At 38.0% G+C, this 22256-nt stretch overlaps 1 protein-coding gene across 1 annotated transcript in view; it reads left to right on the forward strand.

Moving 5' to 3' along the window:
- The window catches only part of LOC137642069 (uncharacterized), a 15471-nt gene extending 976 nt beyond the window's left edge, over positions 1–14495 (forward strand). The window contains exons 2-6 of the mRNA XM_068374625.1: positions 4974–5020; positions 9274–9376; positions 11666–11763; positions 12471–12602; positions 13834–14495. Coding sequence (XP_068230726.1) covers positions 4974–5020; positions 9274–9376; positions 11666–11763; positions 12471–12602; positions 13834–13884 — 431 coding nt within the window. The 3' untranslated portion in view covers positions 13885–14495. The remainder of the gene's footprint in view (positions 1–4973; positions 5021–9273; positions 9377–11665; positions 11764–12470; positions 12603–13833) is intronic.
- The last annotated feature ends 7761 nt before the right edge of the window (positions 14496–22256 follow it).

Below are 22256 nucleotides of genomic sequence, written 5' to 3' on the forward strand. Positions count from 1 at the left end.
TGCCATAAGATCAGTTTAATCTGTATCAATCGACCAATTTCCATCTAAACATTTCATTTTTACACATATCGCCTTATTTGCTTTGTCATTTTTTTTTTCTAATATGAATGATGTATGATATAAAAGTTTGAAAATTCGTTATTTTCTGACTTTTTCCGTAAGAACCTGTGCATATTTTGAATAACAATAATATCCCCTACGTAGAAAAGAGCAAGTGTCTGGATATACAAACATACACACACACACACACACACACACACACATATATATATATATATATATATATATATATATATATGTGTGTGTGTGTGTGTGTATAATTATAATATATAAACACACACACACACACACACATATATATATATATATATATATATATACATATATGTATAAACATATATATATATATATATATATATATATATACATATATGTATAAACATATATATATATATATATATATATATATATATATATATATATATATATATATGTATAAACATATATATATATATATATATATATATATATATATATATATATATATATATATATATATATATATATAGGCCTATACTTATATTAGGGCACGATCAGCGGAATTACCAGATGTATAAAAACTTGGTCTCTCTCCGTCCATTGGATAAGGGGAGAGAAAGTAATCATACCCTGGTGAGAGGGGGTACCCCGAAAGGAAGGAGGGAAAGGGTAGGAAGGGTTGAATCTGTATGCGCGCGTGTGCGTGCTTATCCATCCACATATTTAGCCATTGTTATTGACGGGTCGCGTACAGCAACGATAATAATAATAATAATAATAATAATAATAATAATCCAGCGTGATAATGTTCAAGATTTAAAGTATTGTAAAGAATCTAATTTTCAGATTAAAGCACAATGATAATGAACTTGAAATGTAGGCTACTGGAAAAAAAAAATAAATAAAAAAAAAATAACGAGAAATTATCATTTTATCTTACTAGACTACATTTTTTTTTTTTTTTCTGGTATAGTTAACGTTGTAATGCTTAACCCATATGTTGGTTCTATTGGGCTGTCCATTTTATAGCTAGGCTACATTTTATATTTTCAAATATCGGAAGATGATAGCAATAGTATTTAGAGGGGCACTCAGTAGAGCACAGACCTCCGCCACGGCAGCTAATTGCTCGACCTTGGTCTTTGACCTAAGACTTTCAAAATTGAATCACTTCCACGTCTCAGCATAACAATTAATCCTTGAAAGTTTCACTACTCTATGAGTATAATTGTGGCCAGGAAGTTATTCACACACAAACAAACAGGGGTGAAAACATAACCTCCTCCCAACTTCGTTTGCGGAGGTAATTAGAAACCAACAAATTGAATCTCTCTCAACTTCATCACTGAAGGAAAGCTTGTGTGGTTATCAGTTGTCGCAATTGATATTGTCTTGTGGATTGTCATTCAAACGCATTCTATCTGCAAAAGTTGTTCAACAATAAGGACCTTTTTAAGTTTTCATGATTCATAGAATATTTTCACGAACATGTCTGTTTCTTTATTCTAGTTCTTTTGATCAAATTCATTTTTTTTTCTAATTTTGTCTTTCCTGACTCAGTCAACGTCAGATTACTGGTTCCTTTCTATCCTACGTTTCTCGCACTATTTGAAATAAAATCCTGAAAAGAAAATAATTAAACGTATTATTTCCTTCGCTCTTTCACCAGTAGCCTACCATGATATAAATCTATTCTTAATCAAAGAACTGGTATTTCTGGAGTCATTTTGAAAGCCTGATTTGTTTTCCTTTGCTATTCCAAAGGACGGGTTCATAGGAATATAGGAAATTAAATATTGGAAAATTCTAGTTATGACTAAGGTTTCTAATAATAGCAGTAACCTTTCTTCGCATCAGTTCCTTTTACACAAAATTAAAGAAAGAATAAAATTGGCTCTACTCACTGACATTACTGTTCAATCGGGATTATACTACATATTAAAGTGTTATTAAAACTTCTAGCACTGACAGACAGAAACAAAGGAAAAATATTTTCTTATGAATGATTAATTTAGAAATTAGGAGACTAATCAAGTAGGGACGGTCTGATTTTCCTTTTTTGTAATGTGACCTTATTTAGAAGGAAATATCCAATTACTTGCATACAAAAGTAACACGCAAACATCAAGTTGTGATTTTTATGACAAATTTTTCGACAAATGTTAGATTACAGAAATTATTTCTGTCTAGTTTAAGGTTGGAAATTAGGCTAGGTGAATTAGGGCTTCTGATCTCATGAGTATTTTAACTCTAACTGAGTCATAATTAGGGTTCTCCGAGGGTTAATGGATTTTATGCAATATAAAATTATGTGCTTATTTTGCATGTTCCACACATCCAGCGTTTCTCTAGCCGATTCCTAGATTGTTAGTGTTGTTACTTGCCAAGCCACAACCCCAGTTGGAAAAGCAGGACGCTATAAGCCCAGGGACTCCAACAGGGAAAATAGCCCAGTGAGGAAAGGAAACAAGGAAAAATTAAATATTCTAAGAACAGTAACATCTAAATAAATATCTCCTATATAAACAATAAACAATAACTAAACAAGAGGAAGATAAATAAGATAAAATAGTGGGCAAGAGTGTACCCTCGAGCTAGAGAACTCTAACCCAAGACAGTGAAGACCATAGTACAGAGGCCATGGCACTACCTAAGACTAGAGAACAATGGTTTGATTTTGGAGTGTCCTTCTCCTAGAAGAGATGCTTACCATAGCTAAAGAGTCTCATCTACCTTTACTAAGAGGAAAGTGGCCATTGAACAATTACAGTGCAGTAACCCCTTGGGTGAAGGAGAATTGTTTGGTAATCTCAGTGTTGTCAGGTGTATGAGGACAGAGGAGAATATGTAAAGAGTAGGCCAGACTATTCGGTGTGTGTATGTAGGCAAAGGGAAAGTGAACCGTAACCAGAGAGAAGGATCCAATGTAGTACTGTCTGGCCAGTCAAAGGACTCCATAACTCTCTAGCGGTAGTATTTCATCGGGTGGTAGGGTTTGCATGTTTTTGAATAAAACAAAATGTTGCAGTTATTCTGGTATCCACTTGATAATCACTCTCAAATAAATGCTTTGTTAGCACAAGTAGGACAAAACTGTATCACAGTCTGGATGTCTGGAATGATAGTTAGCTAAGGAGGAATGAACAAAAAAGCAGCTAAAGAGAATAGGATACGTTACTCCAATTTACCCTTTTACTGTCACTCGTGTTCTTCATCTTTGTATGTCATTAAAGGTGAAATCGATTAACTGTGATAACCATTGATATTTGGTCTCTATATATGGTAGAGTTGGTATCACTGGCTGGTCGGTTAACAGAACTGGGTTGGGAGTGGGACCTCTATCGCAACACTGTCCCGTTGTCATGCAACTTGGTTGGATCTACAAACTGCGTAACTTGAAACTAACGATGACTTCGCTTTTATCAGGCGAAATTATGAAGAGAGAGAGAAAAATATAGACAATCTAATAATAACGCCATAGTATCTACAGGTTTGTAACAAGATTTTACAAGACTCCTTTTTTTTTATCTGGAGGTGCATCTTGACTTTTTAGATCATTCTGTTACTTAACTTTAAGGGCTGTTTTTCTGGTCCTATACAGCAGGGGAACCCTACTCTCTACAGGACCTTCACAGTCATTTTATCATGTTCAAGCAAAAGCATTCAACATTTCACACTGCATATTACTCTTTTATTGACTGAATAAAAGAATATTCAAAGAAAAGTGTTTTGATACTTTGATAAGCAGTATTTACATTCGAAGGCACAGTTACATTAGATATATGACTTTCAAGGGAACATGTCACGCCTATAGTGTCAGAAAAAAAGGTTTCTGAGTGTTTGGGTCAAATTTTGTGAGTTTGATTCGTTTTGCAGTATGGTAAATTAGCTGATGTCTTTATTTTCAATTTTCAGTGATTTTATCGATAAATATTATTTCTACATCTTGTATAGTGATTTTGTCCTAGTGCGTGCTCCTCCACACATTCCAAGGCAAAACAATTGCTATTTCTATTTACATAATATTGTGTCTTTTCTTGTAGTTTACTTTCTGGTATACCTATTTAATTTCCTCGCCTTATTTTCTATATTGGTTTGTAAATACGTTTTCTAAAATCCGTAATTCAATTCATTTTTTTGTAAAATTTGTTTCATTTGTCCATATTTGAATGCCATAAAAAATCTATTATTTAGTCAATGTAAAAAGGCAGCTGTTTTATGAAAAATATATTTCAACAGAGAATAAAGATGCTTTAAAAATGTTTTTAGAAGCAACCTTTTTGAGAGATGTTTGTTTTTATTATCCAAATGGTTTGGATTTATGACAGATGATGTCATTCAGGCTTCAGCACAGAATAATGGGATACGTAAGTGCCGGTGTGAGGAAACCTTACAGTTACTCAGTGTAGTCAAATTTAATGAGTGTGGGTAGCAAGATTGAAGAAAATGACGAGATAGGAAGTAAAGTAGAAAGGATTGAATTTAGATAATCATATATTGCGTTGTCCTATGAAATAGTCGGTTGTGTCCGCCGTTGTGCTAGAGTTTTAAAGAAACCAAGGAGATATGCCACAGATGCCATAGCCTTAAATAAGCATTATGCCCATACCTTAACCTGACCTAGAACCCAGTCATTACTTAGGAGGCTACTCCAAGCTGTGACTCCCTTTGACCACGTTGCCACATTTTAAATCGCATGATTCTATTAAAAAAATTTTTACAAGGTTTGAGTATTTCTATCCAACAATAACTTTCATAATGCTAGCGTGTAGTCCTACATAAAATACTTGGGTGAAAATTTCTAAATTACAATACAATATTTATAGAAAGTTCCTTTTTAACAGAAATTCTTTCATATATCCAGAAACTGAAATATGTCAGTATTTTGTCGAATATCCAGCTCTCTTCTAACACTGATTTCTCTCTTTGAACAGATACCTTGTGTGCTAATTCTTCCGACCAGACAGAATGCATGAGAAGAGTAAGTAATCACAAAAATGTGGAGTGCACAATTCGAAGCTTTTGACCAATTCACATGATCAGAATAATTATGAAACGAACTTTGGTAAATATATTCCACTAATGAAAGACAGGAGGATAAACCATTTCTCCTATATGATAAAAAGCAAGTGTCAGACTGCTTATACATTATATATATATATATATATATATATATATATATATATATATATATATATATATATATATATGTGTGTGTGTGTGTGTGTGTGTGTATACTGTATATATATATATATATATATATATATATATATATATATATATATATATATATATACAGCTTTCAGTCACGCTCAGCTCTCCCCGCCTCTCGGATAGTAGGGAAAGGGACTAGTCATACCCTGGTAAGAGGGGGAGCGTGTGTGTGGGCAGTTCAATCTAAAAATTTAGCAATATTTTTGACGGGTCGCGTACACCAGTGTCCTTAGAAAATTAAAGTGTTACACTATAATAAAATAAGACTCGTTTGTATTTACGAAATGTCCAACAGTGAAACTATTGGGGGAAAACTAAAAATTAATGAGCAACTTGCGAAGTTTGTCATCAAAAAGAATTACATACAATATACATAAAAAGTTTATTTACAGGCTCATTGCAGTAGTAAATTTTGATTGTAAAAAATAAGTATCTAAAGCTTCGGTTTCTCTTCATACTTTACATAAAATTAGGCACAATGTTATATTCAAATATAGTAGATTTTTCAATGATATGTATTGACAAACATTCAAAAACTAACACTACAAAAGATTAATAAAAAAGGAAATGAAAATTAGTAATCATTAGGAAAATAAATCGTGATTTAGAATAATCAGGAAAAACAAAGAAGTCGAAGGAATCTACTGCACATTAAAAGAACTGACCCATGAAGCTCTGACAAAACTGCAACTACTTACCCAAATACCTGCAAAGTGCACACCTTATATTAGGCTACGGGTGGTCACAGAATCATTAATAAAAACACAATCATGAACGCTACAAACTGCACGGCGTAACAGAAGCAGTAATACAAACCCATTGAAGCTCCCACAAAATGTAGAAAAAACATGATGAATACTAGAAAAGCTCTCTGCGAGTGCAGACCTCCACCACGGCAGCTTATTTCTGGAAACCAGCTAGCCTTCCCCAGAATCAATTTAGATCGTATTCGTATTTGTAGTTTGCGTGGCAACCATGTGTGAACTCGGGTTTAAGGTTAGGGTCAATTCGGTTGACCTTTTGCTCGACCTTGACTTTGACCTTTGCCTTAGAACTTTCAAAATTGAATCACTTCTACGTCTCAACATAGCAATTAATCCCTAAAAGTTTCACTACTTGATGAGTAAAATTGTGGCCAGGAAGTTCTTCACAAACAAACAGACAAACAGGAGAGAAAATATAACCTCCTTCCAACTTCGTTGGTGGAGGTAATAAACACACCTTGCAGATTAAACGCTATGTTACTAAGAATCGTCAGTGAAACAAACCTCTGGAAAAATGACATACAATGCAATAAGCCATATAACAAAATGTGTACAAAAAGAAAGTATAAACCAAAATTACATAAAATCAGTAGTCAACCATAGTGGGAAAAATTATAAAACCAATAATCAACTTTTGGCCAAAGCTCAGAAGTCATGAAACAAAGAAACATCCAAGAAGAAGAAGAAAGCACAGAAAGAGAGGAGACAAGAAATATCCAAAAAGCAAAGAATAGACCACCAAAGAAAGGTGTTAACAAAAGATAGAAAACCGTAGAACCATAAGAAATCAACGAGAAATGACATTTAATTGACGAAAAGGAATGCAAAATAGGCACAGAAATCTTAGGTGACAAAGAAGTGTCTAAAAAGCCAAAGAAACGTAAAAAATAATTGAAAAAGCTGGTAAACAAGAGAATAGTCTACATCGGGACAGTAAAACCATGAAACTACAGAGAGGATCCCTTGAGAATATGCATATACACAGGTCAGAAGAAAAAAGAGCCACCAGACAGCAAAATGCTCGCAAACCACATAAATAGCCGCTACAACTATGGGATATCAATGGCAAAACAGCTGAAGAAGTCATAAAACATGACAGGAATTTCTGCAATAGGCATCCATCAAACACAAAAAGAATAAACTTCAGAATAAAGACACTTCCTCAAATTACAGAATTCCCAATAGAGCAACTGGACCATAAAGTGCCAATTAAATACTGAGATACGAGGTACCTAGGAAAACTACATTTTGATAAAACATTAAGACTAGAAAAATTAAGCTTGGCCTATAAAGTAACTAGGACCACCAAATTCGATTAAAACAATAATAAAAAGTAAAGGTCACAAAGAGCCAGTGGTGTTGCATTTTTAATTTGTTTCAATAATACAAAATTTACCTCAGATCATATTCCTGAAAAAATTATGCCTTTCAGTCTTTACGTAACATTGATGCCTTTTCCTGGCTTTAATGTAAGTGGAGCAAGTAGACTATATAGAACTTTGCGTAATTATCTACAAATATTTCCTTAATATTCATATGCCGAAGAACTAGTAAACATACAATGAACCAGTCGGTCACAAAACATAAAAAAAGATATTCTGGGGCACAAATCATAATGAAGTATCTCAAGCTGTGAGGGACCAAAGATCCAATGACAAAGCAGACAAAGGCCAACAACATATAGAAGACCACAAAGCATCGACTGAGCAATAAGGGCCCAAATCACCAATGAAACAGATGTGACCTTGAAGCCTTACCAAACGGGCAGAACCACAGAATGATAAAGTAACTGTCAAAGCCACTAAAAAAAGGTCAGAGCTAAAACAGCAAAGAATCAGCTGATATCATGTAGCACCATGAAAGTGGGTAGGTCATCAATGATGCAGCTAATTCTAATATATTACCTAATAGTGAAATAAAGAACCAAAGAAGATTACAGGCAAAAATTATTTATGGAAGCACTTAGGGATATGCACTCCACTGTAGGCTAGTTTCCAGGTGCCACAAAGTAGCACTATGAATCAATGTAGTGGTCATTATAACACCCGGAATGTAATGCACAAGTGCACCACCTAAAGCTACAAAACGCCAATATCAAGGTCACAAAGTAGATTAATAATATAATACCCAAATACAAATAAAATATTAGAAATATAGATGAAAATCAGATATAATGAGCGCTAAACAAATGATTGAAGCTTAAAAGCACCAATAAACCAGGAAGAGAGCTTGAAGATAGAGAGGGAAATTAACAATGAAGGCACAAATCATCAATGAAGCAGACCTGGTCACAATGCATTTTATAAAGTAACAAGGATCATGAAAGACCAATTAACCGCCAGGTTATAACGTTTAACAAGTAAGAAAAAAGTACTAGTGACCACCCAACAGCAATAAAACCATCATAAATCTTCCAAGCCTAAAGCGAAGCAGCCCAGGCAACAAGACACTAGTGAAAAGGCCAGAGAACAAAGCACCAGAACTAGAAGGATTAAAACAGTACCCAATGGTCAATTTAACAATAAAACACCCGGGAAACTCCTAGTCATGAGAGGCACCTATGGTCACCTAATTCCTAGGGACAAGCTGCTACTCAAAGCACCAATGAAACAGCTGGCACCATGAAGTTCCAGTGAACTAGCTAATACTATCTATGAAAGACATACAAAACACCCTAGGCATTTAGTATCAATGACGCAGTAGAAGCCATAAAGCAATAGTAAAGGAGGCATAGCAATAAATTACAAGTCTCCAACTCAAACACAATTCTAGTTGCTAAAATAGAATATGTTAACACAGCAATGACAAAGCTACTACACACTTTGGTGACGTTTTCACTGTTTTGGATGAGGGGAGAGTTAACAAAATTCTTTCTAATTCATAAAATTTTCAAATTAATTGCTTGCTAAACTAAAGGCTGTTTAGTAGGAAGTTTGGTAAAGTTATTGGGTAATTTTTTGCTAAACTGAAGATTGTTTTACAAATTGTAATTTGATGTACTTTCAATGTTTTTAGTTTGAGTTGGTAGGTTAATTTCAAGGTGTGATAGCGTTCACATATTTTTCTCATATAAATCAAAGGTATTTTCTTTTCCACTATATACTATTTTATCTTATAAAATGTTTTATAAAAACTCTCTACTTTCAGTAATTGGGGAAACCTATAATTTGCTAGGTAGAATGTTAAGAATTCTCTATTCTAAGTTTCATCTCTGACATCTATGATTACTAACTTTTCCTAATTTTTCTACCCTCAGGTTGAAGTCTGCCGTAGTATGCACAGAAATAGCCATCAGCGAACAAGAATGCACGAAGTTCTTACAAACTGTGCTACACAGCTCAACATTACACTCCCAAGTGGTATGTCTCATTCATAAAGAGTCTCAAGTTTTATTCTAAACACTCTAGAAATTACATTATTTTAGTTAAAATAATCTATGTTATTCATGTAGAGATTTTGTGCCATACATAAAAACTCATCCTTTCCAGAACGTACCACGTTGGTTGAAAAAAAAATGATTAGAAATTTACCAAGATGATTTTGTTCCCCTAAATAGTTAAGAGACCCTGTTAAAGTGAGGTATGCCCCCAAATCTCATAGTTCTATGAAGTTTCACTCTCTGGTTGCTATATGTGCACCCAGTAAAAGTAGTTGGAGAGAGCCATAAAGTAGTGTAATTTTTTCATTTATTAGATGTAATATTTATTTCAAAATATTATCCAAACATTAACAATAATCACCATGGTAAAGCTGAATATCTAATCAGAAGGACAGGCAGTTGAAAAAAAAAATCCTTAATAATTCAGTGTTTACTTACGAGCTGATAAAGCTTAGGTTGTAGTAAATATTGCTGGCTTTGGATGATCCAAACCACAATTGGAAGGAATTAAGATCCAGGTACCCACTTGGAATGGTTGACTAACAACCTGCAGTGGAAAAAAAAATATGAGCGGATTGAGATAAAAACGATGAATTAAGTAATAGGATTGTGTCGAGAAAGATACCTGGAGTCTCACTAAGCATCTAGAACAGAAGGAAACTCTCCTTGGAAACAGAGCATTATGAGGTATGGGAGCACCTCTTCATTAAGGGAAAGGAATCGTGAAACTGAAGATCTAGCAAACCAACTTTATCTTAAATTTCACAAAATGTAGGACACGTGGAAAATATTTTGGTCAGTAGTAGATTGTATGATGGAGAGATAAAAGACCAGTGCAGAGACTAAGAGATGATGAAAAGATAACCTCTTGCATAGTCTAAATGCACTGCCCAGTAGAGACCAACATTACTGGATTTAGATATTGCAAAAAGAGTCAACAAAAGTCTGTTACACGTAGCAATAAGTCACACAGATGACTGAGAGCTAATGAATTAAGTTATTGAGATATAGGAAAGATTACCTTTATATCCAATTAGCAGCCACAACATCTGTGGAGAAAATCCAGCAAAGTGCTCTACAATATGTGTATGATAGTTCCTGAGGTGGAAGATAAAGGAAGATTGGATCTCCAATTTTCTGTGTATGTGGTCACCCAATAGGTTGTACATAGTGGGGCTAAAGCAGCCTGGAACCAAACATGAGGCACTTTGTACTTGATAACAACAAGGTTATCTTGAACTGAACAGTAATGTAGTCCATTCTAAAATACAAGCTGCAAGCCTTAAAGCTATTGAACTCTAACACACTGGACAAAAGGGAGAGGAAGGGGTATTGAACTAAAGTTGATAGTGAATTCTATATAACTTGGAGGCAAGGCTGTACCTTTTTAGAACTTGAATTGGGAATATGAACATCCATTTTCTGTCAAGACTGCCAAGCATATTTGAGATCTGCAGAGATGACCTACCTTAGAATCTGCCGATTTATTTCCACAGACAGGAAATGTCAGAAGGCAAATGCCCCCATGGAGTCTGCCCAACACAATTCCTATTACTGTTGGCGAACTCAGATGAGATAAATCCAAACCTAACATGTTTCAGAAAAGGAAAATCGATAACTATACAGTCACAGTATAGCCATGACTAAAACAGGGTCTATAGAAAGAAACAGATAATCTTTAGGAAACAAGGGACCTGTGATACTTTTGAGATTATGTATTGGATTGATTGTTCATTGTAATGTCATAGATTACAGAATTAAAAGAAAAGTATATCGAAATTATCTAATTGGCAAAGAAGTGTTCAATCTCAAAGAAATATAAACAAAGCCTGATAGAATCTGACTAACTTCAAGGTCTTTAAGTCATAGGCTACCTATCAAGAAATCTGGTTTTTCGAGGATACTGTCTTAGATAAGCTTGGGAGTTACTGTGAAAGAATCTTTGCTTCTAGAGGCCAAAGAGAGGTTCGGTCTCATTATCTCACTAGAGATTTTAGCAAATTTTATAAAATGAAAGAAGTAGGGAGACCAAATTCCTTGTGCTGAAGAAGGACAGGCTTTGTCCTCATGACAGGGATTTGAAGCCAAAAGTAACTTGGCAAGGATTCGTTTTGTTTTTTGTACACTCCAAGTGACACATAGGGGTTTGAACAACGATCTTTAGAAGATTGGATACGTAGGCAATTTTGAGAGAATATGACTGCAATCAAATTTTGAAATGGTATATGTTCATTTAAATCCAAACTGAAACCATTGTCTTTTCATCTAGGTGCCAATGAAACAAATGCTCACCAGGCTTTTAGAAACTGGATGAGAAATAACCCGGAGGATAAGCGTCGCCTCTTCAACTGCGCTCATGAAGGGCTGGTAAGTTCATTATCTTAAAACTAGTATCAAATCAAATAAAGTACAGTAATAAAATATACACGATATTAGAAAATTTACGATTAATAATTACCTTCTATTCTTGTTTTTATCTCTCGCTAAACCTACTTTGTATGGGAGTTTTATTTCTCATAGTTAACGTGGAGATGAACATCAATTTAAATATTTAATCAGCAACTAAAATAAAATATCAGTCTCTACAATATGAGAAAATAGCTGTCCAATAAGCGTCTAAAGGTTGCAGAATTAAATGCTTATAATATTAGTTAATTTCCATGGGCACACTAATTGAATCCTCCATATCTTTTGCATAAACAATGTTTAGTAAATCTATGGAATTTTATTTGACGACATGTCTTTAAAAATATTTTTGGACTTCAATTCTTTGATGTAGATCACGGAAATATTCTAATTAAACTTTGCTAAAGAGTAACCATTTAAGCCAGAGATATTAAAGTAAATTTTAATAGTTGACCGTTCAGCCATGCTTTGCAATAATTTTCTTACTTTTTTTTTTGGTGGGGAGAAGCTTATCAAGAAAATTCCCGGCTACAATAATCTTTTTTTTATATACAATACTGACTTTACTTTAAGACTTATTGAAACCTTATTGAGTATCTCATACAAACTTGAAAATTTTTCTGAAGTAGCAATTTTTGTATGAATGTGACACCATTTCTTATTGGTAGTATAATGAAGATGGGACAATGAACAGAGCAGCAATGGTTGAGAAAGTGAGGACTCTTCTCCAGGATCAGAATGAAGATGCACTTCTGCGGGAGCTTACAAACAGAGTGAATACTTGCCCTGAGGGTGAAAGCGTAAGTAAACATATGTCACATGTTGTCTAGAATCTAGATGCCCTCATGTTGCAGTTAAAAGTAGGCTACCATATATATTTCTAGCAAAATGTTCGGATCATTCTTCTTCAATAATGTACAGACCATTTTTTCTTCTATGTCCGTCAGAACTCAAAATATGGTTTGCTTAAATTCTGCTAGTCCCTCTGTAATATCTTCAACCCTTCATTGTCGTTTTTCAAAGAACATTGTAATCTTGAGTTAGAGAACCTTTAAAAATAACCCAATCTTCTACCAAACCAGAGGATTTCACTTTTACTTGAACCAAAGCACATAAAACACTTGTAGCACAAGGAATCGAGTCAAATCTTTAGTACGTGATGGACAGTTATCTAACACAAAGTTTATATATATATATATATATATATATATATATATATATATATATATATATATATATATATATATATATATATAGTATATGCAATATATATATATATATATATATATATATATATGTATATATATATATATATATATATATATATATATATATATATATATATACATAGCATATGCAATATATATATATATATATATATATATATATATATATATATATACTATATGTGGGTATATATATATACAGTACACACAATATATGTATATATATATATATATATATATATATATATATATATATATATATATATATATAAACTACTGACTTAATGGAATTTATTAAACTGAGTGGTGAAGATGTTTCCATACTTTGTTAGGGTGTATAGAGTTAATAACTTTAGTACAAAGCAATGGTTTATATATAAGAAATTTTATATGCATAGAACAAGAAAAGTATATAATAATGTAATGATGCATAAAAATATTTTCAATTTCTCAAATAACGACGAATGAATTATCGCGACTTCTTTATGCACATCTAAAAAAAAACTAAAATTATTATACTTTAAAGTTAAACTGGGTGACATTTACGACTTGTAAACACAAGACTCCTATAGTGTTGTGGCTAATAAAAAAAACAGAAAAAACAAAAAGAAAAAAAACAAAAAAGAAAAAAAACTTAAAATTATGATGTAAGTATCAGATTTGATACAGTTGTAGTATTGTACGCTAGCTTTCTTTAAAGGAATAGTTTCACAATATTATAATTCAAATATTTTCTTAATTGCACCATTTCCTATTTACGAAAGCATATTCAGCATTTTAAAAAACAATCTTTCTTTACTTGCAGAGGCGAGAATTCTTCCAGTGTGTCTTCATGGGCTGTGCAACACCTCAATAAAAAAAATCCCCAACTACAGAAAATAAATAAATATATAAGCATCGGCTACATCGCGAAAAAATCATTAGGATTATTATTATAACGTAAATACCATTCTATATTGAAATTTCCTGTAAATTCCTTGTACGTTCAACATTAAGTGCAATGCATTTGTCATAAAGATTATTCGCATAAGACATCATATCATATCCACAAATTACTCAGCACAAATTAGCCTGCTATGCATGTACAGTACACTAAAATCTCAAGTACTGAATTCATCCCTAGTTTTCATTGTTAATTAACATTATTTCTTAAATTATTCACAAATTATTCTTATATCTTTCATATCTAAACACTATTGACAATAAATTTCAGTCGAATTGGCAAAATATAGTTTTGAAAACTACTTTATTCAAATTATACCTGATACAAATATATATGGTTATAAAATTTCTTCAACATACATTACCATTTTATGTCATTAAATATCATTCGAAAATAAAAGTTTATTTCAATATTGGATCCTATTGAAACTCTACTAAATGAATTTACCACAGTGAAAGATGTTCTTAAGTTTACAACGGACCTCTACCGGAAAAATTGAAAACCATTCCCATTACATTTCACAACCATTTCATGACCACTCAAATAAAAGTTGTAATAATGAATCTCTTTGCACTAATCCCATCTTATCATTGGTCCATGCCATTTATAATGTCAATAAACTTTGGCAACCACAAGGTCAGTGTTGTGGAGAATTTTTATGTGAATGGCTGAGTGGGAACTTAGTCCAGGAAAGTCTCCCTACGGCAATTACCCAAAGCTCAACAGGGGAGGATAATGAGCACTTACTCTCGGGACACAAACGCCCTGCTAATACTTTACTGCCATAGTTCACTAACCTTTCACTCAAATACAAAAGGAGGTAATTTTACTGTCCAGAGGCCGGAGAACTCCACACGTTAATTCTGAAATAATTTATGGCCTACTCTAGCTTTGTCAGGGCTAGAGTCATCTCACTCTAAGGCTCTGTTTCGATTCCGTCCCAGTGACCCCAGTGAGATGCTGTACAGGTATCTTACGTTAATGCAACTAGAGACAAATAAAAAAAAGGGGGGGGGGGACAGTGGAGTATAAAAGTATAAAGTACTGTAAAGTTAAATGGGGATCTTCACCTTCAAAGCACTAAGTAAAAGAGCGTACACTCGCTGATACCAACTTACCTGTTTAGAGTAGGTTACTTTCAACACCTTGGGTACTTCTGACCCGTCCCATAGTATAAATTAGCTAAATTCATATAATGTGGTTAAAGATACCAAAATGTGTAATCTATTCCAAATGATTTATTACAGAAAAAGGAATGGAAATAACTCGATGATTTTAACACAACAAATTAAAAATTGGAAAAAAATATCAGTAACTCAATTATAAGTTTTACATGTGATAAAATGAATAAGTGAATTTACAACAAAACGTTAAACGGAATTAACACGTGGATTAAACCTCAAACAGAATAAATAAGTCAAAACATTCTGATCAACAATTTGTGCGGTAGGATGCTGTGAGGTCCCAACATGTGGTCAGTGACCTCAAGCAATTACCAAGATCAAAAAAATATGAATACATTAATTTCCATGCACGCAGCCCGAAAGATGTAATGCCAAAATAATACCTAAACTTAACTTATGAGAAATTGAAACTTATCTAAAGGGGGAATGGCCATTAGTTAAACTCACAAGATTTTCATATGTTGTGGGCGCCCGTGTCCTAAATGTGGCGGTCTTCAGTTTGCTCACTAGGCCTACAGCACTTAATTTGCAGAGTCAACGGCCCCCTCCAAGCTCTCCAACTAGCCCCCAAGACTGGAACCGACGTGCTGTAGAATTAGCAGCTATGCACTAACACTGGTCATCTGCTTGACCTCTTCTACGACGTATTCTTGGCTAGTTATTGTGTAAGGGGACAGGCTAGTGATGGAGAGTGGGAGCACGAGGTTGACATTGGAGCCTGACTGGGCAGCTCCGTTTCGTACCGTGGCCTGTATGTTTGTGAGGTCGAGTTCAGGTCACCTGCGTCCTCCTTCCTTCCCAAAAAAAAGCATATCTTGGTGCGTAGGCCTACAGTCTTGAGGTGCCAACTCTCATTTAGGACAGGCTCAAAAACCTTGTGCCTTGTGAATTTCAAGCAACACACTTATTTAGAATACAAGGAGAAATCTTGCAACTCCAGGGGGCAGAGATAATCCTAATTCTAAACAACTGGCATACAGAATAAAAATGAAACTAAAAGGTAATTTAGCAAGTCGGGCTTACGTGTGTGGACAACCATACCTCCTAGACTAGCAGACTTGAGTTGTAATTAAGAGATTTAAAATACTGTACCTAAATACTTACGGTAGAATAATGTATACAAACAACACAAAAGTATTAATCTTGGGACACTCACTCAAGAAAGACACATTACTCACATTTTTTCCTGCCGTGACGTCACGAACAATAAAGTCTACGTATAAACTATGAAGAAGAAGAGTAGTGAAGAAAATTCTTCACACCCTGGGGATAAAGGGAGGAAAAGGAGAAGGGTTAGTGTAGACTAATGCAATGTGGATTAGGTGTTAGTATATGAGATGAGTATACTAAATGAATAAAGAATGAATGTGACTAGTTGCGCTATGCTATGTCAGCAATTGGCATTAAGTTGAACCGCAACCGCGTATGAGATGGAGTGCGAAGTACGATTTACAAGCGAGAGTCAAACAAAAGTGGTACGTATACAAGCGGAAGTAAAACAGAGTTAACTGTGACTTAGTACAAAAGGGTAACTACAACTGCAAGATAAGAGCGGAGGGAAGGACAAATCAAAAACTTCAGCAGTCCTTCACATGGTTGATGAAGACTATGTAAAGCTACTACAAGATCTCCTGGAATAGGGCTCGTGCACGTTCAGCAGAGGCCCGTATAGGCCTGTCGTGGCGGGGCGCCGCGATGACTACAGGAGACCTAGCTTCGGCTGTGGTCTCATCATTTCTCTCGGTCAGTTGGTCTCTAGGAGGACAGTCGAGATTTTCGAGAGGAGGGGTGTTAGGAGGTTCCTCCTCACTTGGTTAGGAGGTTCCTCCTCACTTGGTTAGGAGGTTCCTCCTCACTTGGTTTGGATAGTGTTTGGCCATTTTCATTAACCTCCAAAGGTATGAGTCGGTTGACTGGACGTACATACTCTCCATTAGCGGAGCGGACCTTGACTGTTCTGATGTGTCCATCCCGACCTGGGTATACTTCGAGTATACGGGTCAAAGGGTACTCCTCTCGATTGACCTCGTCCAGAATCAACAAGCATAAATCTCCAACTCTAGGGATGTTCGGGTGGAGGCGACTAGACTTCTGGTGTCGTTCTCGAAGGGAACTGACATAGTCGTACTTCCACCTCTTCAGGAATGTTTGCAGCATGTTGGTCAGCTTCTGGTAATCTTTGCGGAGGATGTCCCCTTCTCGAAAAGTAGGATCAGTCAAGTCAGCCAGGTGGACTTGAGGTGCTAATGAGAGGGTTCGACCATAGAGCAGGTGGCTTGGGGTCAAAGGCGTATCAGTGGGGTCGTCAGCATCCAGATATGTTAGAGGCCGATCATTCACCACGCATTCTACTTCTCGGACCAAGGTCACAAACTCATCATACGTAGGGTGGCAACGGTAAGTGGCTTTGCGCAAGTTGAGTTTGGTAAACCCAATCAAGCGCTCGTAAAACCCTCCTTGCCACGGGGCTCGAAGAGTGATGAACTTCCAAGTGAGGTTGTGGGCCCGTTTGAACCCGTCAATAACAGGGTGTTGCATGAGCTCTGTCAAGAGTGTCTGACCAGCTTGAAAGGTTGAGGCATTGTCAGACACAAGGCACTGTGGCATCCCAAATCGGGCAGCGAACCTTCGTATCGCTTGGACTAGTTCCACAACTGTCAAGGAAGTAGTAGTTTCTAAAGCTACTGCCCGCGTGGCAGCGCAGGTAAACAGCAGTACGTACACCATGTCCACATGGGAATGATGTACCTTGAAGCCGCCAGTGTAGTCCAGTCCAGTTACTCTGAAAGGGACCTCAGCATTGAGGCGGTTAGGGTGGACTGGAGCTAACGGTGGGGTTGGGTACGGCTGGCCTTGTACTCTTTTGCAATGTATGCACCGTTTGAGAATCTTCTTCACTTGCTGGCGCATTCGGGGAACCCAAAATTCCTTGCGCAAGTGGATAAGAAGAGTGGAGGTGTTACAGTGCAGCAGCACTTCATGCCAATGCTCAACAATAAGTTTCCAGAGAGCACAGTGGGACTCTAGGAGAATGGGGTCCATGTAGCCGGACTCCGGGGGTGCATCACTGAGGCGGGATCGGCCTCTTAGAACACCGTTATTGTCAATATAGGGCTTCCGTTGTCCGATAAAGGCTCGTTCATCGGACGTCAACAAGGCGGGTTTACCTTGCAATTGTTGTAATATTTGGGGGTAACTGGCCGCCTGTGACACACGAATGATGGTGGTAAGTGGTCTTCGTGAGAACCTTTGGACTAAATGGGGGAATTTGTGCTCGGCCCATCCGCTCGTCAGGCGCAGCAAGGCTGCATAGCTCCTAACTGCCTCATCAAGAGATGAGAAATGAGCAAATCTTTGAGTTTGCGGTGGTAGAAGTCTGATGGGACAAGCTTTTATCTCCCATTCAGTAGGGAATCTGCTTTGGTCCGGGTAAGCTGAGACGTCGATCAGCCAGGCTGGTCCATGAAGCCATAAGTTGGACTTGAGGACGACTTTGGCGGCTACTCCCCGCGACGCCAGGTCGGCGGGATTGCAGGACGTGGGGACATGCTTGAGAAGCAACCGACAGTTCAACCTTATACGGTTTATCTCCTCAACCCTATTGAGAACATATGGGGACGTGCTCTGCCGGCTGTGTACCCACTGCAGGGCCGTGGAGGCATCGGACCACACTGTCGTAGAGACGTATGTTTCTGGACGTAATTCTATCAGATACTGGGCTAGTCGGCATCCAAACAGGAGTGCGGTCAACTCAAGCTTGGGAATGGACTGACTCTCGTCCAATTCCAGCATACGTTTAGGGGTAACTCGTGCCTTGGCTGTGAGGAGCTGGCATTTACCTTCAATTGTGACCACGTAGCAAGCCACTCCAAAGGCTTGCTTGGAGGCATCTGCAAACACATGTAATGCAGCCTGGTGACCCTGATGTGCATTTCGAGGCACCTTAATGTTCTCGAGACCCTTGTATTTCTTAAGAATGGCACCGAGCTCGCGGATCAATTCTTCGCTCAGGCGTGAATCCCAACTTTGATCCATCATCCAGAGTTTCTGAATGAAGAGTTTGCCGAGGATAGTGACCGGCGAGATCAGGCCAATAGGGTCGTAGATGGAAGAAAACAGAGAGACAACCTTCCTCTTGGTGTTGACGTGTGAATAGTCCTCTAACATCAGTCCTGAGGGGAGCTTGACGGCTAATGTGTCATCTGCGGTGTTCCAGTCCAGACCGAGGTAATCTTGGGGACCCGTTTCGGTGAAGTCTCCCGAGATGGGGGCATTAGTGGTCCATTTGGCAAGGGGCATGTTGGCTTCCAGCATAATTTTTTCTATGGACTGTCTTTCGCTAAGGATGTCCGTGGGCGAGTCGTAGCAACGTTGAAAGTTGTCAACGTAGAAGCTTGTTTTAAGCTGTGAGGCAAGACTACTCGTTTGAGCATCCAGGTGGTGTTGGATTGTCTGGTTGAGCAAATATGGGCTCGAGGTGGCCCCAAACAGGACCACTTTGAAGCGGTACGCAACAACTTCGGACATACTGGAGTCCTTAAAGAAAAGAAACCGACAGTAATCACGGTGTTCCTGAGCGATCTCAATCCGCAGGAAAGCCTTAGAGATGTCTGCCGTCAAACCAAATGGCCTTTCCCTAAACCGGAGGATCATGGACTGAATTTTTGAGGCCAAGTTTGGCCCGGTGTACAAGGATTCATTCAGAGACCTTGAATTTGGTCCCGATTTAGCCGAGGCATTGAATACTATGCGCATTGGTGTGGAGGTGGAATTTTTGAGGACAGGATGATGGGGTAGGTAGTGCATTTGTCCGTCATTATGAGGTTCTAGCTCGACCGGCTCGATAAAGCCCTCCTTCATGTACTCGTCAAGGATGGCTTGGTACTTGATGAATAACTGAGGGTCTTTAGATTTTTTAAGGGACATCAGCTGGGCAAAAGCCCTACCAAAATTTATCTCTGGTCGGCTATCACTCTTGAAGGGTAGTTGCACTGTGTATCTTCCGTTTGCGTACCGCGTAGTACGCTTGAAGAGATCAACGGCCTGTGCCTCAAGATGGCTGAAGGGTTCATTGCTTATGCCCACAGCATCGAGTTTCCAAAGATTCTCGACGGGGGGCTCTACTCCCACAGAGTCTGTTACGCTGATGCGGTTTAGTGTGAGCGACAGACTATCAACCTCTGGGGGTTCTGTCCCTTCTCGTGACCAATCTGGCAGCTCTCCCCAAACCACATATCCACCTGGTGTACTGAACAAGTTGACACCCTTGATGTTGTGAGTGCGCTTCAGGAGTCGGGGAAGGTAATCGGCTCCGAGGATGATCTCTATGCCAGTGGCATTGTCATCTGGTTGCCTGTCTGCAAGACGTAGACCACTAGCCTCTAGAGTGCGAACTGCATGGGTATATCCAGGCGTCCTTATGTTCTTCCCCACGTTCGGGTTGACAATGGCAACGACCTTATGCTTGCGGCGACCAATTTTCAAATTGAACTGCACCAAGTTTGAACATTGAGGTGGTTCGTCCATGTTGAACGAGTTGAGTCGGAACACGATTTTTCCGACAGGAGCAAGGTTCAGTGACTTGACTACGTTGGGATGAACAAACGTGCGTTGGGCACCACAATCCAGGAAAACTCGGGTGGTGTGTTTAAGTTTTCCATTAATTAGATCGCCAGTGAAGGTGGGTAGAACAGCAGGGTTTATTTCGTTCGCCTGGTTGGTTTGCTCAGTCTCACTCGAGGCTATCTGATTAAGTTGAACAGAAGGTGGGTCTGTTCTTGGCCCATCAGGTTGGTGACCCATGGTCAAGATGTTAGGGCAGAGAGGCAATTTGTGGCCACGTTGGCAGTTCTGGCATGTAACATGGGCGGTGCAATCACGGGCAACATGTTGCGTTGAAAAACATTTAGTGCAACAGCCTAGTTGGTTCAACCGCGTTATTCGACTATTTGAATCGGGGAACCGGGGGCATTTTGTTGATGAGTGACCATTGTGGTCACAGAAAACACAATTGTACCGAACAGGGTTACCTGTTGGTGGGGGAGCTCTGGCCGGCTCCGGTGCACGCTTCTGAGTGGGTTTTGCTGGGTTTTGGGTTGGAGTAGATGGTGTCTTCGGCTTAAGGGCATCACTAGTCGTTCTATGGAAGGGCTTAGCCAATTTTGTAATTGAATTGCCGTTTACTCCAGAGTTAGAAGGTTTAACAGGAAGCCGGTCTTTGCTTGGCTCCGTCAACAGTTTGGCTAGCTCCTTTGTGCGTGCATGTTCGTATAGTCCGTCCTTTAACTCTTGCAAGGACACGGATGTGCTATTGTAACGGCGATAAACTGTCTCCAAGAGAGTGGGGTTTAGCTTACTCAGGATGGCATGCTCCAACAGATCTTCGGACAAGGAGGCTTTGGTCACTTGCACGTATTCTTCCTCAGCATTGTTCCACTCCATCAGAAACCGTCTGAGGTCAGGGCCATCATCCGCTGGGGGGCTCATACTAAAGAGTTTCTTACGCAGCAAATGACGGTCAAGATCAGGGGATTCGTACTCCTGGATGAGGTTAGCGATGGTCCTCTCGTACAAACCCTCTGTCCAGATCCTGTTTCCAGCAAGACGCCGGGCTGGTCCTCTTAGGCACCGTAGAAGGATCTTGTACTTATCCGCTGGGGAATATTTGGGAGATTCGTGTATGGTTTGACGGAAAAGGCTCCACCAACCCGTCCAACGTTCCCTACGACCTTCAAAAATGGGGGGATCAGGCTCAGAGGCAACGGACACATAAACAGTCTGCGGGTTTGCGCCAGGTGTTTGATTCTGGGCTTGGTTGCCAGTGGTCTTATGGAACACAATGCTACTGAAGGCCGTTTCAATTCGTTTTGCACAGTCAACCAGCATTGGGTAATTCGCCACCACGGTCGGATGTTTATAATGAGACCGCCAAAACTGTTTGTATTCATTGAGTTTGTCCCTGATGCCTCCGATGTGAACGCTAAAGTGATCCAACCCAGGGGACGACATGCGTGAAAGATCTACTGAACTTAGGCTATGGAGGGCCAGATCTGCGTCCTCACATAGAAATTTGAAATCGACCTCCTGTTGCTCAAGCCGTAA

The sequence above is a fragment of the Palaemon carinicauda genome, chromosome 6 (assembly GCF_036898095.1).
Source record: "Palaemon carinicauda isolate YSFRI2023 chromosome 6, ASM3689809v2, whole genome shotgun sequence".
Taxonomy (NCBI): Eukaryota; Metazoa; Arthropoda; class Malacostraca; order Decapoda; family Palaemonidae; genus Palaemon; species Palaemon carinicauda.